Source organism: Anoplopoma fimbria, chromosome 15 (genome assembly GCF_027596085.1).
Source record: "Anoplopoma fimbria isolate UVic2021 breed Golden Eagle Sablefish chromosome 15, Afim_UVic_2022, whole genome shotgun sequence".
Classification (NCBI taxonomy): Eukaryota; Metazoa; Chordata; class Actinopteri; order Perciformes; family Anoplopomatidae; genus Anoplopoma; species Anoplopoma fimbria.
Genome location: NC_072463.1, coordinates 25,657,675 through 25,673,058, shown reverse-complemented (window position 1 = coordinate 25,673,058; position 15,384 = coordinate 25,657,675). Strand labels below are relative to the sequence as shown.

Below are 15,384 nucleotides of genomic sequence, written 5' to 3'. Positions count from 1 at the left end.
TCCCGCTTCCGCAGAAAGCAACATGGCTGCCTGCAGCTCAGCGGCGGAGTGTGTGTTGACGGTGTTTGTGTTGACGGTGTTAGCTCTCTGTGTTGACGGTGTCTGTGTTGACGGTGTTAGCTCTCTGTGTTGACGGTGTTAGCTCTCTGTGTTGACGGTGTTTGTGTTGACGGTGTTAGCTCTCTGTGTTGACGGTGTTTGTGTTGACGGTGTTAGCTCTCTGTGTTGACGGTGTTAGCTCTCTGTGTTGACGGTGTTAGCTCTCTGTGTTGACGGTGTTAGCTCTCTGTGTTGACGGTGTTAGCTCTCTGTGTTGACGGTGTTAGCTCTCTGTGTTGAGACGGAGGAGGAACAGCCGGTGAGGAGCTGCAGTGAGACACTGTTCCTTTAGAGACGTGGTGAGAGTTCCGGTGAGAAGAGGACATCTTCCCCTCGCAGTGGTATTGAGCTGAACATTACAGCTGGTTTATTTATTCCCTCTGAACCAGCTGCTCCTCGGTGTCGGACGGGGTTGCTTCCAGGTGTCATTTCGTTGAACGTGTTGACTCCATGTCCACTATGTTCAGCCCCGTGAAGTCTTCTTCTTCCAGAGGCAGCCCGGACAACAGAGAGCTCGGCAAGACCAAGATGAGATAGCAGCCACACACAGACCCACAGGTTTACTGAGCAGACACAGAACACACAGTAAACCTCACACAGCATGTTTGGGAATCTGTTCGAGGAGGAGGAGGAGGAAGGCTGCTCCTCCTCCTCCTCCTCCTCCAGGGTCAGAGCTGCAGCCGGGGGAGACGAGCCTCCTCCACCCCGGGGAAGAAGCAAGCTGTGCGGCATAAAGAACCAAGGGGGCACCTGCTACCTGAACTCTCTGCTCCAGAGCCTGCTGTTCACCCCGGAGTTCAGAGGTAAGACACCTTACACATGGAGGAGATGGAGCAGGAAGGTGGAGTACACAACCAGAGGAGTAGTTCTCCAATCAGAGGGTCGGTGGTTCGATACCCGGCAGTCGATGTGTCCTTGGGCAAGACACTTAACCCCAAGTTGCTCCTGAAGGCCATCGGTGTGGACTGATGATGAATGTTAGTTAGAGTCTGATGGTGGCACCTTGATGGTAGCCTGTCATCAGTGTGTGAATGGGTGAATGATATGTAACATACTACTGACTGTAAGTCGCTTTGGAGAAAAGCATCTGCTAAATGACTCTAATGTAATGTAATGTAATGTAATGTAATGTGTGTGTCTATCAACAGAGGAGCTGTTCAGTTTGGGAGAAGCAGAATTAGGATGTCTGGAAGACAAAGACAAACCAGGGGCCAAAGTAAGTTGCAAAGTGCTTTTAGCTGTTGCAACAGATGTAATGTCTTTGTGTACATGTGAAGTGTAACATGGTTTCACTTTCCGTCTCCCCAGGTCAGAGTGATCCCACTGGAGTTGCAAAAACTGTTTGCCGGACTGCTGTTGGTGGACCAGCAGAGCGCCTCCACCGCAGACCTCACCAACAGTTTTGGCTGGAACAGCAGCGAGGTCTGTTTCCATTATCTTTGTCAGTGGAAAGGAAAGAGAGAGGCTCGGGTTACACTTCTTATTTCACTGATTGATTTTCCTTCCAGTCTGAAAGACAGACTCACAACATTTGCCGCATGACATGCATAACCACCTTTTCCCGGTCAAGACTGTATATACCATCATGGTATTAAACTGGATCTAGAGCTGATAGAAAGCTGATAAAGGCTAGTCAAAAAAAGAAGAAGCGGAGAATCATCCTTGTTAGTCTTTGCAAGTCTTTTTGTGTTTCAGTGAAATGGATTGTTTTTGTACTGTTATTGGAGAAAACAATCTTTCAGGGTTCTCACGTGTCCTGGAAAACCTGAACAATAGACACATTTTCCAGTCATAGAAAAGCCATGGAAAATGAGAGAAAAGGTGAAATGTCCTGGAAAATGATTTCAACATTCTCACATTTTTCTTTAGCAGATAATTAACTGCAAGCCTATCTATCAGAGCTTTCAAAAAAACCATTGCCATCCGAAAAGGCTATATATGTTCAGGATCGTATTGACGTTCAAATGGTAGATAATGTATGAGAGTATTTTGAATAGTGTTGTTGAAACACTGAACACACCCCCAAGTCATATTGCGGGGTAAGACATGCAGGTTAATACTGAAGTGCCTGAAACACATGAAATTATCCTTCAAATGTTAGTATTGGTCACTGCTGGCTGTGGTAGTTTTCATTATAACATTGTTTTATGATCATCCATCCATCCATCCATTTTCCGTAACCTGCTTATCCAGTTAAGGGTCGCAGGGGTGCTGGAGCCGATCTCAGCTGTCAATGGGCGAAGGCAGGGTTCACCTGGACAGGGTTCACCTGGACAGGGTTCACCTGGACGGGGTTCACCTGGACGGGGTTCACCTGGACGGGGTTCACCTGGACAGGTCGCCAGTCTGTCACAGGGCTGACATATAGAGACAGACAACCATTCACACTCACATCCACACCTACGGGCAGTTTAGAGTCTTCAATGCACCTAAGCTGCATGTCTTTGGACTGTGGGAGGAAGCCGGAGAACCCGGAGAGAACCCACGCTGACACAGGGAGAACATGCAAACTCCACACAGAAGGTTGTCCAGCCCGGGAATTGAACCCTGGCTGTGAGGCGACAGTGCTAACCACTACACCACCGTGCAGCCTGTTTTATGATCAATTTGTCATAATTTCTAAGCACATTAGAGATGATTTCATAGATAAGTTATAGCAATAGACTACATGTATTTCAAATATTAAAAAGAGAGGAACATATCAGTTTATGGCTCGATCCCTGTCTATCATACCAGCTGGATCATCACTGAAAATGTCCCGGAAAACAATCTCTAGAGAAGAGTGGGAACCCTATCTATAATAAGTGCAATATACTGTAATACTATTAGTTCATATAATGGAACTGGGACACAGCTGATGTCTTTTTGTCCCTAACTTGAACCTTCTTGTGTTTTGTTTCTCTCAGGGAACCAATCAGCATGATGTGCAGGAGCTGAACAGGATTCTATTCAGTGCATTGGAGCACTCTCTAGTGGGCACCACTGGAAGTACATTTATCCACCAGCTGTATCATGGGACCATTGTCAACAGCATTGTTTGCAAAGAGTGTGGGAACATCAGCCAGAGACAGGTGTGTCCACATGTACAGGGTTTCTCCGCCTCTTTGACGTGGCTCCATTTATGAAGTTATTTTTCTGTCTATTAGATACTATTGGAAATGTTTTTTTTTTTAATATGACTCCGTAAGATTTAGACATTATGGGAGATATCCTAGTGGAATATATCTTGAGACTCAAAGCTAAGACAAAGATAACTAATTAAACTGTTCTGTTTTTTGGGCCTTCTTTAGGAGGACTTCCTGGACCTGACGGTGTGTGTTAGTGGTGTGTTTGGTCTGGAAGAGGCTTTGTGGAACATGTTTGTGGAGGAAGAGTTTTTTGAGGGCAACAACCTGTACCGCTGTGCAAAGTGTGACAGGCTGGTCACTGCTGCCAAGGTCAGTGCCAGCTTTCAGACTGTCAACACAACAACAAAGGTTAAAGTACAGTGAACCTTAAGAGATGTTAAAACTCTCCTTTCTCTTGATTATTATTATTTTTTTTGGTTCACATCAAAAATATTGCATGTTTGTGCTGTTTCTCACCTTCCTTTCCTTTACTTATTTTGCTTTTTTTCAGTCTGCCAAGCTGAAGAAGCTTCCTCCATTCATGACCATGTCCTTGCTGAGATTCAGCTTTGACTTTGCCAAATGTGAGCGATACAAGGAGACGGGACGCTACAGTTTTCCCTTAACCATCAACCTACGGCCATTTTGTGAGGAGGTACCTGTCAGATTTAAATATCACTTTTTTGATCGGGCACATTAAATATCACTTTTCTTAATTGTTGTTATTTTTGTTCTATTTTCTTGGCTCTCGATCTTACTCTTAACATCATCCAGGAAGGCTTTCATACACTAAGATGTCTTGATAAGTTGACTTTTATGTCTTCCTTCCCTACAGACTGATGCAGAGGACTCTGATTACTCCTACGAGCTGTTCTCTGTCATCATCCATAAAGGAGGCTGCTATGGTGGCCATTACCATGTTTATATCAGGGACATTGATCAGCTTGGCCAATGGGAGCCAACGGTGAGAAAAGCAGAAGAGCAAACAGGAGGATATAAAAGATAAAAATAAATATAAATTACACCCTTTTTGAAAATTAAATATAAGCAGTCATTAGTTTTACTCACGTTTTTAATGAGATGTCAGTAGTGGCTAATGATTCATTGCTAATTCACCATAAAAGTACTGTTAAAAACAGCTAACTGCTAATACTTAGAATGGTAGACTTTTTTTGGGACGTGCATTGCTGTCAGCATGTAAGAAATTATCACAAACTGCAAGCTTTTGAAAGTGCGCATTAGGAAAGGCATCATCTCTGTGTATTCTTGTCAGGAGGAGGAATGCAAACCCAAGACTCAGAAGAAAGTCAAAGAGGAAGTCAAGCAAATGTGCGCACCAAAAATACAAGAAGATGACCCTTTATCTGTCCTCACTGCCATTATTGCCCAGGTATAGCGATCACTTCTTTAGTCTGAATTCTGTGTGGTTTATAGTTCTCTCTTTCTTGACTCAGTGGGACAGCCAGTTAATTAATTAGGTGCTGTTCATATCTTGTCCACTAGGAGCCATCAAAGAGTGTCCTGTCAGACCAGTTGGGACAGAAAATCCTGGATAAGATTGGCTCTTCCTGGAGCAAAAAGTTCAGAAAGCATTATGGCCCCATAGGAAAGGTATTTTTGGTTTTTATGATATTCCTATGTTTTATTTAAATCGTTAATGATTTCTGGTGTTCTTTGGGCTTCATACCATCATTTGTCTTATATCAGAACATTGTTTCAGTTTGTTTCCAGAGCAATTTCTTAACTTTTTTTCTCTTCTGGTGTAGTTCCTGCAGTCCCACAATGATGTTTTCATATTGTTGTCTAATGGTACTCGAGTGGCACTGAAGGCAAACCCGCCAAGCCCTGTGGCTGAAACCCCCAGCCCAGCAGAGGAGACGACTAACTCTGATCCGTCAACACCTTCAGAGCCAGGAGCTGCTGAACAACAGCCAGAACTAGAACAGAAGCTAGAGCCTGAAAAAATGGTATTAAAGCAAAAGTAACATTTTTCTCATGAATGTAGTTCTGAAATGACATTGTGAAGACTTTTAAAGCAAAAAAAATACACCTACTTATTCAGTTTTTTGTCTATGTTCCTGGTGGACACTACTTGTGATTACTTTGATGACTGTTTCTCAGTGTTTCTTCCTGTCTGTCAGCAGGGTAGCCACTGGTTTGACCTTAACGACTCCACGGTGACCTCCATCAGGGAGTCTGACATAGAGAAGCAGTTCCAGGGGAAAGAGAGCGCATACATGCTGTTCTACAGAAAAACACAGCTGCAGAGGCCCAGTGAAGGTAATGGACACCAGATTTTTCATTTTAGAAAATAAGAGCAAAGAACTTGTTTCAATGAAAGAACAAATGTGTTCATCTTTGGTTTAATATATAGCATTTATTAATAGTTTTGCCATCAAGTACACAGCATATGCAGTAATTAGACGACTAATATGTATCAAATGTGTTTCCTCATCTGCAGCTCTGAACAATCCCCAATATAAAATTCCTCCTAACCTCATCCAGATTGCTCAGGAAGAGAACGTCAAAATGCAGAAAATGCGGTACAAAAACACACATATTACATGATTATCACGTAGGTAGATTCTGACAGTTCTTGTTTTACGAGTGTGACATTTCAGTGGCAGCTCAAATGACTTAATCTGTGAAGATCAAAAACCCAGAAATTGAAGAAAGTTATATTAAAATAGATATTAATCCTTATTGTTTCTCTTACAGCGAGGAGCTTGAGGCCACGAATAACACTGTGGAGCTGCGTCTCCATCTGGCACCCTCTTACAGGCTAGAATATGGAGCCCTGCAAACAATGAGCAAAGAGCAGAACGGGAGCACCACTCTGAGTTTTGACCGCAGAAAGACTGTAGGAGATCTGCGATTAGCTATTTATCAGGTAACTTCATTAAAAAAAAAAAAAGACTAGCTATTGCGTTTTTAAAAAGCCTAAAAGAATGATGGGAATAATCTCTGTCTTGTGCATCTGTTTATATAGGAACAGGAACTCTGGGAAGGGGATATGGCTCTGACTGTGGCCAGGAGTCTTCCTGCAGGTCTACACCTCTACAATACTTTAACAGGTGAGACAATGAAATGCAAAAAACTTCAAGAGGGTAGAAGGCATTTTGAGTTTCTAACAAAATTATGGGTGTGGTTGTCTTTGCAGACGACAGTGTCTCCCTGTATAGTGCAGGCATTCGTACAAACTCTGACCTGTTTGTGTGGAACGGCAGAGAGGTGAGTACAACACATTCTGTGATCACAACATGTGTTTAAGGGTAACTCTGCTCACTTGACAAGATCCCAAGTGTCTGACTTGTGTGCTGTTTTTTTACTTTTAAGGTGTGTGGTGCAACTCTCCTAACTGGAGCCGAGTGGGAACCAGTGCTGCTGAATGTAGTCCGTCCCAATTTTGGGGATGATGGGGATCAGGCGGAGGGGGATGGGCTGGAGTGTGAGGAGGGAAGAGGAAGTTCTGAAAATGGGGGGCCAGGGCTTAAAAGGGAGGCCAGAGGGTTTGCAGGTGCTTCGACCCTCGGGGAGGTGAGGACGGCACTAGGGGAGCCTAAGGAGAGTCTGCTGTGCCAGGAGCATAAGGGAGGAAAGAGGGGAGACCAGGGGGCAGGAGAGGGAGGAGGGGCAAGTGGATGGAGGGTTTTCCCCCCCGATGATATGCAGCGGACGCTCAAGGAGCTATCGCTGAAAGACGGAGACGCGCTCTTGGTGCTGGAGCCACAGTCCTTCGACAGCAGGTACAATCCTCTGCCATGTGTGTATGTGTTGTTTTCTTTCTGTGTGTGTTTAACTAATGTCTTCTTAACTTTGCTAGCATGTTTGCTCTAAACGGAGACGTTGTCACTGTGACTACACCGTCGGACTGCCGCTGGCTCCAGGTGGAGTTTCGACCACATGGAGGAGAAGGAGGAGAAGGGGATAAGGAAGAGGAGATGAGGAAGATCAAAGTTCCAGCTACAGGAAATATGGTCATTAAGTTTTGTATTTTTTGCCCTATCTGGTTGGACTCTTTATCCCTCCATTTAAGCATCACATTGTTCTTTCTTACATAATTAAGATTTTTAATGCTTTTTTTTCTTACAGCTGCTAAGTGAGGTAAAACAGAGGGCCATAGAGGAGCTGCAGCTAGAGGAGCAACCCCCAGGCAAGATGCTCAGTGTCACATAACCCTATCTGCAAGAGAGTTCTTGGTTACCCCCCCCCAACCTCACCTCGATGTAGTACATGTAGATGCCTGAAGTCCAACTTAGTATTTGTTTCTTTAACTCAGCAACACATTTGCATACCTCAAGTACAATTTAATCAAACCAATCTATTTTATATGTATTAAATATGCTCTAATATTTACAAGTTAACATAGTCAAATTAATAAAAAAGTAACAGCTTTCATAAGATGGCCTTTTTAGAGTGTCTTGGATTTTTGGATGATGAAGTAAACAGTAAATATCATAAAAATGTATAATCACAGGCCATTAAACTGGAACACTACTTTAGGTTTGGCTATTGTCAAATTTGTATTCATATACAGTGGGGCAAAAAAGTATTTAGTCAGCCACCAATTGTGCAAGTTCTCCCACTTAAAAAGATGAGAGAGGCCTGTAATTCATCAATTCAATTCAATTCAGTTTATTTTGTATAGCCCAGAATCACAAATTACAAATTTGCCTCAGAGGGCTTTACAATCTGTGCACATGCATCATAGGTACACTTCAACTATGAGAGACAGAATGAGAAAAAAAATTCCTGACAATCACATTGTCTGATTTTTAAAGAATATATTTGCAAATTATGGTGGAAAATAAGTATTTGGTCAATAACAAAAGTTCATCTCAATACTTTGTTATATACCCTTTGTTGGCAATGACAGAGGTCAAACGTTTCCTGTAAGTCTTCACAAGCTTTTCACACACTGTTGCTGGTATTTTGGCCCATTCCTCCATGCAGACCTCCTCTAGAGCAGTGATGTTTTGGGGCTGTCGCTGGGCAACACGGACTTTCAACTCCCTCCACTCCTTGGTTGCCCGGGCAGTGTGTTTGGGATCATTGTCATGCTGAAAGACCCAGCCACGTTTCATCTTCAATGCCCTTGCTGATGGAAGGAGGTTTTCACTCAAAATCTCCCGATACATGGCCCCATTCATTCTTTCCTTTACACGGATCAGTCGTCCTGGTCCCCTTGCAGAAAAACAGCCCCAAAGCATGATGTTTCCACCCCCATGCTTCACAGTAGGTATGGTGTTCTTTGGATGCAACTCGGCATTCTTTCTCCTCCAAACACCACGAGTTGAGTTTTTACCAAAAAGTTCTATTTTGGTTTCATCTGACCATATGACATTCTCCCATCCTCTTCTGGATCATCCAAATGCTCTCCAGCAACCTTCAGACGGGCCTGGACATGTACTGGCTTAAGCAGGGGGACACGTCTGGCACTGCAGGATCTGAGTCCCTGGCGGCGTAGTGTGTTACTGATGGTAGCCTTTGTTACTTTGGTCCCAGCTCTCTGCAGGTCATTCACTAGGTCCCCCCGTGTGGTTCTGGGATTTTTGTTCACCGTTCTTGTGATCATTTTGGCCCCACGGGGTGAGATCTTGCGTGGAGCCCCAGATCGAAGGAGATTATCAGTGGTCTTGTATGTCTTCCATTTTCTAATAATTGCTCCCACAGTTGATTTCTTCACACCAAGCTGCTTACCGATTGCAGATTCAGTCTTCCCAGCCTGGTGCAGGTCTACAATTTTGTTTCTGGTGTCCTTTGACAGCTCTTTGGTCTTGGCCATAGTGGAGTTTGGAGTGTGACTGTTTGAGGTTGTGGACAGGCGTCTTTTATACCCGGGCAACGAAGGAGTGGCTTCGTAAGAAGCATTTCAAGGTCCTGGAGTGGCCTAGCCAGTCTCCAGATCTCAACCCCATAGAAAATCTGTGGAGGGAGTTGGAAGTCCGTGTTGCCCAGCGACAGCCCCAAAACATCACTGCTCTAGAGGAGGTCTGCATGGAGGAATGGGCCAAAATACCAGCAACAGTGTGTGAAAAGCTTGTGAAGACTTACAGAAAACGTTTGACCTCTGTCATTGCCAACAAAGGGTATATAACAAAGTATTGAGATGAACTTTTGTTATTGACCAAATACTTATTTTCCACCATAATTTGCAAATATATTCTTTAAAAATCAGACAATGTGATTTTCAGGATTTTTTTTTTCTCATTTTGTCTCTCATAGTTTAGGTATACCTATGATGAAAATTACAGGCCTCTCTCATCTTTTTAAGTGGGAGAACTTGCACAATTGGTGGCTGACTAAATACTTTTTTGCCCCACTGTATGTATGCCTAAAACTGGACCAAAGGATTTGAGTTTTAACAGGGTTAATGGAAGACCTTGATAAATGATAACTATAAAATGTCCTTGAGTTTGAATTCTTCTTTTGATTTAGTATGATTTAATACTTAAATCGCCTGTTGTTGTTTTTGTTTTTTTTCTCACTGACCAGGTGCTCAGTACTGTCTGAGACATGTGGACTGCACAGGGAAACTCCTTCCTCCAGGTAACGTGTCATTTAATAATTTAAGTGGTGCAGATATCTGAGAGCTGGAAATTCCCCTCATTTTCAGAAAATATTAAGAGAGGCATTCCTTTACACTGCCCCCCATAAAATGTTTAAAGGGTACTCCCCCTGCTTGTAATTTTTCTTCTCATCATCTGTATTTGAAGTTTTAGTACACATTTACTAAGTGAACTTGTTTTTTTCTTACCCTGGTTTACTTGACAGTGTGTGAGGAGTTGAGTGTTCGGGATGCAGGGGTGCGACTCATGACCACACTGACTCTCTGTCCGGGAAATGCCCCCAAGGCATCACAGGTGTGTCTTTTATTTGAAACCTTCAGTAAACCCTTTGTACATGCAGCTGCACAGGTGAATGTTACCGAACCTTTAAGTACCAGTAAACCTATCCTATCCTACAGTGTAAAACAAAACGAGAGGAAAAGTTACGAGCGTTTTAAAGTGCTTGATTGATGTTGTTGATGTGAGATTTTCTCTTTGCTTTGCAGCTTTTCTTACACTTCTCTGTGGGCACAGCGCCCTCTGCTGGCATGGAGATGGACATAATGGTGGAGAAAACGTGTACTGTCAAAGAGGTGCAGAAACTTAATCTGTTAAACTAAATGTTCTTCGGTTACATGTTTGTCTACTTTTTAAAATATTTATATTTTTATATTTTCAGTGTCTAAAGGCAATGCTGGATGCTGTTGGACTTGATGGTAAAACTACATCAATAAATTCTGCTGTTTTGTACTGTATTTAACTCGCATGTAATGCATGTAGACTCAGCTTTTGTGCATGAGTGTTGCTATTCACCAATATTGCTGCTACTACTGATTTTGTAAAACTGTCATCAAACTGATTATTCACAATTGCACTTTGGAGCAATATCTGGTTGTTAATGTCATTGAAATGTGTGTTTGCAGGCACCTGTTGGCACTTAAGAAAGCTTGATTGGTGTGAGGAGGTTGGAGAGCCAATAATGGATGAGGTGAGTGGCAGATTGTAGTTTGCACAATATGTATATATTTTCCTTCTTTAACCCTGCTTATTGGTTGTACATTCTACTTGCATTGTTATTGATAATGAGCATCAGGCTAAATTAATAGAAGAAAAACAAAACGACTCACATGACACCAACACTTATAATAAATAAATAATTTGGAAGAAATATGTGTATAGTGTCCCATTTTAAAACCATCAACCTGTTTTTCTCAGGATGCTTCTCTGTCAGAGCTGAAGATAAACAATGGAGAGACATTAGTCGTCACAGAAGGACAACTTCCTCCGAAGGTACTATAATGTTTTCATTGTGTCTTGAGATTCATATAATATAACTCTACCTCTCTCTTTAGCCTTTGTTGTCTCTTTTTTTCTGTCAGGGGTTCCTCAAGCTATCTGTGTGGCTGTGCCTGGACCCCAGAAACCACTCAGCAGTTTCCATGGATTGTAATCACACTGACAACGGACACACGGAGGTTCTGACTGCAGGAGACTCACCTCCTCTGTGTGCCGGCAACATGGAGGGACTGAGAAGTGCAGGACGGGTGGAGATTTCAGATGAAGCTACCCTGGAGGATCTCAAAACTCAGGTATGAAGGTTATGTGTATATTTAAAACAGGAGTTGATGGTCATATATATTAGTGAGATAATCCTCAAAGACTCCAAATTAATTATCTTGGATTTTATTGGATTTCAGTCCTCTTGACTTAGGACCCAGAGAGCTGCCCTTTTCCAGTCCTACCAGTTAGTTATGAGGCCAGAAGAGTAATACTCATTGTATTTGCATTTTTCCAGCTGTGGGGTACTATTAAGTTTTAGGAGTACAACTAAACACATGTAAAGGAAGCTGTTTTTCTTTTTATAGAAGATTTGTAAGTCAGGCCATGCAAAGTGTAAGTGTATGTGATCTGTATGCTTCTTTCTAACCATAATGCGAATGACTTGCTCTACTTCATTGTCTGTTTCTTTGTCAGGTGTTGACACTGCCTGCCCTTCAGGAGGTGTGTGTGCCAACCACTGCATTCATGCGTGTGTGGCAGCTTGAGGGACGGAGGCTGGCACGTATTCTCAGAGGACACCAGCTCACATTAAAGTATGGACAATGTTACAGCATGGCCAACAGAATTTTTTTTTTTTTTTTAATTATAAACCAAATGCAAAGTTTTGAGTCATTGCTTGTTTACATGATTCACATTTTCAGTTTGGTTTCCTTCTGATCAGGAAATTGAAGCTGTCCAGTGGAACAGACCTTTATGTGCAACAGCTACTAAAGGAAGAAGATCTTGGGTAAAGTTTGGGCTGTCACCAGTTTTCTTCTTTATAATGTCATGTAGTGTCCTTTCTTTTTCAATGAGTACATTTCCATTATTTCAAGGTTAGTTAAATTCTTTATGTCCTGTTCTAAGTCCTAAAGATGTGATGCTGAATGTTAAAATGGGAGTCCCAGGGGAGAGGGGTTTCTACCCTCCAGAGGAGCTGGTTTGGGATGCAACCCGTGACTCTTCTCCTCGCTCTCTACGCACTTGTCTGGCTGCACACTACGGCCTCTCCCCTGACTCTCTGCTGATGGCCAAACACCAGCCGGACAAACACACCTGGGAGGAAATCTCAAACTGGGTGAGATGAGTCATTTCTTGAGGAGAAACCTGTTTTCTGTGTTTGGTGCAATCTGTATGTGTACTAGCAGTCTCTTGCTCAATAGAAAAGTTGGTAAAGGGTAAAGCTTCAGAGTGTATGGGGAGAAATGGTGACTCCATGTAATGTAGCAAAGAGTAACTACAATCGGAGAGTCAACCTTTTGTCATTCAGTTTATCAGGATCTTGAGAGCTTTTCTATTCATAAGCAAAGAAAGTATCCGTAAATCACAGTATTCTTGTATGTGTTGCTAATTCATTGTCACGTTATCAGTGAATAATATGTCTTACGCCTTCTACGTTCAGAGTCAGCAGGTTTCCAAAAAGAAAAAGAAGAGGAAGGCCGAATCACTACTGGGAGCACCATTTCACCTCAAAGATGGCGACACAATCGGCATCAAGGTATTTTAAAAAACAATGTTTTAAACAATGAGTCTGTTTGGTTTGAGAAACACTAAATCCATTTTTGATATTTTTTCCAGAATCTTTTGATTGATAACAACAGGGACTTCCTCACTCTGGAGGATGAGCAGGGCCAGCAGAGGCTCAGGGAGCAAGCAGAGCAATGCAGGAAAGGGTGGGACTGTATTTTGACTCATGCAGCTGCAAGAAAAATGCTTGTTACTTTGTGTAACAGTTGTGATCATGGCCATGTTGATATTATTTATTAAACTGACTGCAGAGTACAGGAAACAATCTTAACCTTTTATGGCATTTAATATTTGGCAATCTCCGTGTAACTAAAGTGATAGTCCTGTAATGCCCCAACACTGTGTCAATAAATTCAGATTATGCTTTATGTTGTTCAACTTTTAGCCAAAGTCCTTTGTTTATTTGTTTTACCCTTGCTTCTTTTCAGAGGGCAGGTTGCAGGCTCTGACGGTGTTGGGCCACAAAAGAAGACTGGACCGACGAAATCCAGGAAACCAGAGGTAGCGCTATCCATCAACGTTGGGGTGTTCAGATAGCACTTGGCTCCCATCAAACCTACCTATAAAACTTCATGCAGATGCCACGATGCAATTGGGACAATCCACTTGACGTCAGTCTTATGCCCCTTTTTCTTTACTGTATTTCTCCACAAATCTTTCAAAACTGACTTTGATGAGCTGTTTTGTAGCAATGGACAGTAATTCACATTATTTCTATACAATATAACTGGATTTCTTGTAAGATGCCTCATGTTTGTCTTGCTTCCTCTCTCTGCAAGCTTTCCAAATTACAACAGCAACTTATGCCCTTTTATTTATTTAAATTTCAGTTTTATTATTCACGAAATATTTGAAGAGTTTGACCTCCAGAAAATGTTAGCTGCATAGATCAGTAGCTAAGAGAAGCAGAAAGAACTGTTCTACTCTAAGTGTTTTTTGGGCTATTACAGGCTGACGGTTCTATAAACATGCTTGTGCAAACTGGAGTTTCTTTCTTATATACAGTTTTGTATAAACTATAGCAATCAGGGTGATTGCATACTTGTTGCCAACCGCTAGAGGCTAGACAGTTTTCATATGTTGATACGTTTTTCAGTACAACAAGCCATTAATCGAAGTAAATTGGTAACCATTAGTTCTTGTTGTTGCTCATAAGGTGTTTTAAGTGATGCTCATTTTTATGATAATCCTGTCACTGTGCGCCAAGAACAAAAACATTTATCCGGATCATAGGCTTGTTTTAGGTTGATAAAAGAGAGGAGAGATAGGCCTTAATGTGGAGAAGCCTCGCTGCAGCTCTGTCCTCCCTACCTCACTCTCTACCTCTCTAATTCTACCTCTGCTGCCCTGTTTGATTACACACACCCAAGTTCCTGCTGTTATTCATAAGGAAATATTTTAACCTAAAAAAACCTGCTCTGTTGGTTAACTGCGGATATAAAAAGTATTTCAGAAACTCAAAGTTTGATCATTTGGCTCTGTACATTTTCCACTTAAGATGTGACACGACACATCAACTGTTAAAATGTAGATTGTCTGCTTTTCTTTGCTTCTACTCATATTCTCTAAATGGTTAAAGAACTTTATTGACGTCTATATGGCGCGATCCACCCTCTTTATTACTGACAACTAAAGCAGACGGTCTTCACTTTGACCTCAATCTATTCATTTCATATTTAAAGAAATAACATAATCAAACTGAATTTGCTGCTTTAGAAATATACTGTAAAACATTCAAATCATATCTGCCACTATTCTCTTTGATTTAAATATTCCAGTGTTTTCATTGTGGAACATTTATGGTTCATTTGCATGCATGATATGTGAACTTCAGGGAAGTTAAAAAGAATCCTTATAGATGATTTATTTGAAAGGGTAACAAAATAATTTTATTACTGTATGAAGTGGGATATTTTTCTTACTCTTGTTTCATTTATACATCTAGCCTTGATCAGTGCATTTTTGACAATATACTCAGCAATAGTGAGATTGAAAGATTGAATTTTGTTTATTAAGTAGTGTTATTAGATATGTTTTTGGTGTTAATGATTATACTGTATTATTACAGTAGGCATCGGTTTGTATACATGTCAGATTGCATCTGTGGGAAATACTTTATCAACAATAAAGTTTGCTGCTGATGAATCACTGTTGCTTTTCTCCTGAATGAGCCTCATGGCTCTCTGAAAGGGAATGTCGCTTTGGTACAGACCTTCATGGTTGCTTATCATGAATCCTAATGACTGGTGAACCTGCTTTTTTAAAATAAATTTAGCTCCATGTGGTTGACATTTGGGCTTTTTAATCATCATATTGCTAAAAGGAAAGTTTATATTCTAAGAAATTTAGAGGAACACAAAATGATCCTATTGGAAAAGGTGAGACTATTTTAAGGATTTCTTTTATTTTTATCTTTGTAATCATAACTTTGGTAATCTCTTAACTTTTTCCTTAGTACCATTATCAGGTCTTAACATGTCCAATTATTTTTCCAAGTCATGACATTTTTATCAGCCTCAGCTTTATGTATTTATTTAAGTTGTGTTTAGCACTAATCTGCAAAT

General features: G+C 41.5%; 1 protein-coding gene across 3 annotated transcripts; it reads left to right on the top strand.

Annotated features, from left to right (window-relative positions):
* Positions 1–43: 43 nt before the first annotated feature.
* usp40 (ubiquitin specific peptidase 40) lies at positions 44–14,282 on the top strand. Of its 3 annotated transcripts, XM_054614094.1 has the most exons (32): positions 44–398; positions 489–902; positions 1,248–1,315; positions 1,408–1,521; positions 3,006–3,170; positions 3,390–3,536; positions 3,718–3,861; positions 4,042–4,170; positions 4,480–4,596; positions 4,710–4,817; positions 4,973–5,173; positions 5,348–5,486; positions 5,668–5,749; positions 5,925–6,096; positions 6,196–6,280; positions 6,367–6,437; positions 6,543–6,952; positions 7,030–7,183; positions 7,299–7,359; positions 9,702–9,755; positions 9,981–10,069; positions 10,261–10,347; positions 10,434–10,470; positions 10,678–10,742; positions 10,970–11,044; positions 11,134–11,343; positions 11,729–11,847; positions 11,976–12,041; positions 12,161–12,371; positions 12,696–12,791; positions 12,872–12,966; positions 13,249–14,282. In XM_054614094.1, the coding sequence occupies exons 2-32, from the start codon at positions 701–703 to the stop codon at positions 13,355–13,357; spliced, it is 3,882 nt and encodes a 1,293-aa protein (XP_054470069.1). In that variant the 5' UTR covers positions 44–398; positions 489–700; the 3' UTR covers positions 13,358–14,282. The 3 variants fall into 3 exon arrangements, with proteins under 3 accessions (XP_054470069.1, XP_054470070.1, XP_054470068.1); XM_054614095.1 differs by having other exon boundaries at positions 44–902; positions 5,351–5,486; XM_054614093.1 differs by having other exon boundaries at positions 44–902.
* Positions 14,283–15,384: the final 1,102 nt, after the last annotated feature.

Coding starts and splice junctions, on each gene's coding strand:
- usp40 (XM_054614094.1), top strand. CDS start 701: ATGTTTGGGAATCTGTTCGAGGAGGAGGAGGAGGAAGGCTGCTCCTCC. Junction 3,862..4,041: donor TACGGCCATTTTGTGAGGAG/GTACCTGTCAGA, acceptor CCTTCCCTACAG/ACTGATGCAGAGGACTCTGA. Junction 4,818..4,972: donor ATTATGGCCCCATAGGAAAG/GTATTTTTGGTT, acceptor CTTCTGGTGTAG/TTCCTGCAGTCCCACAATGA.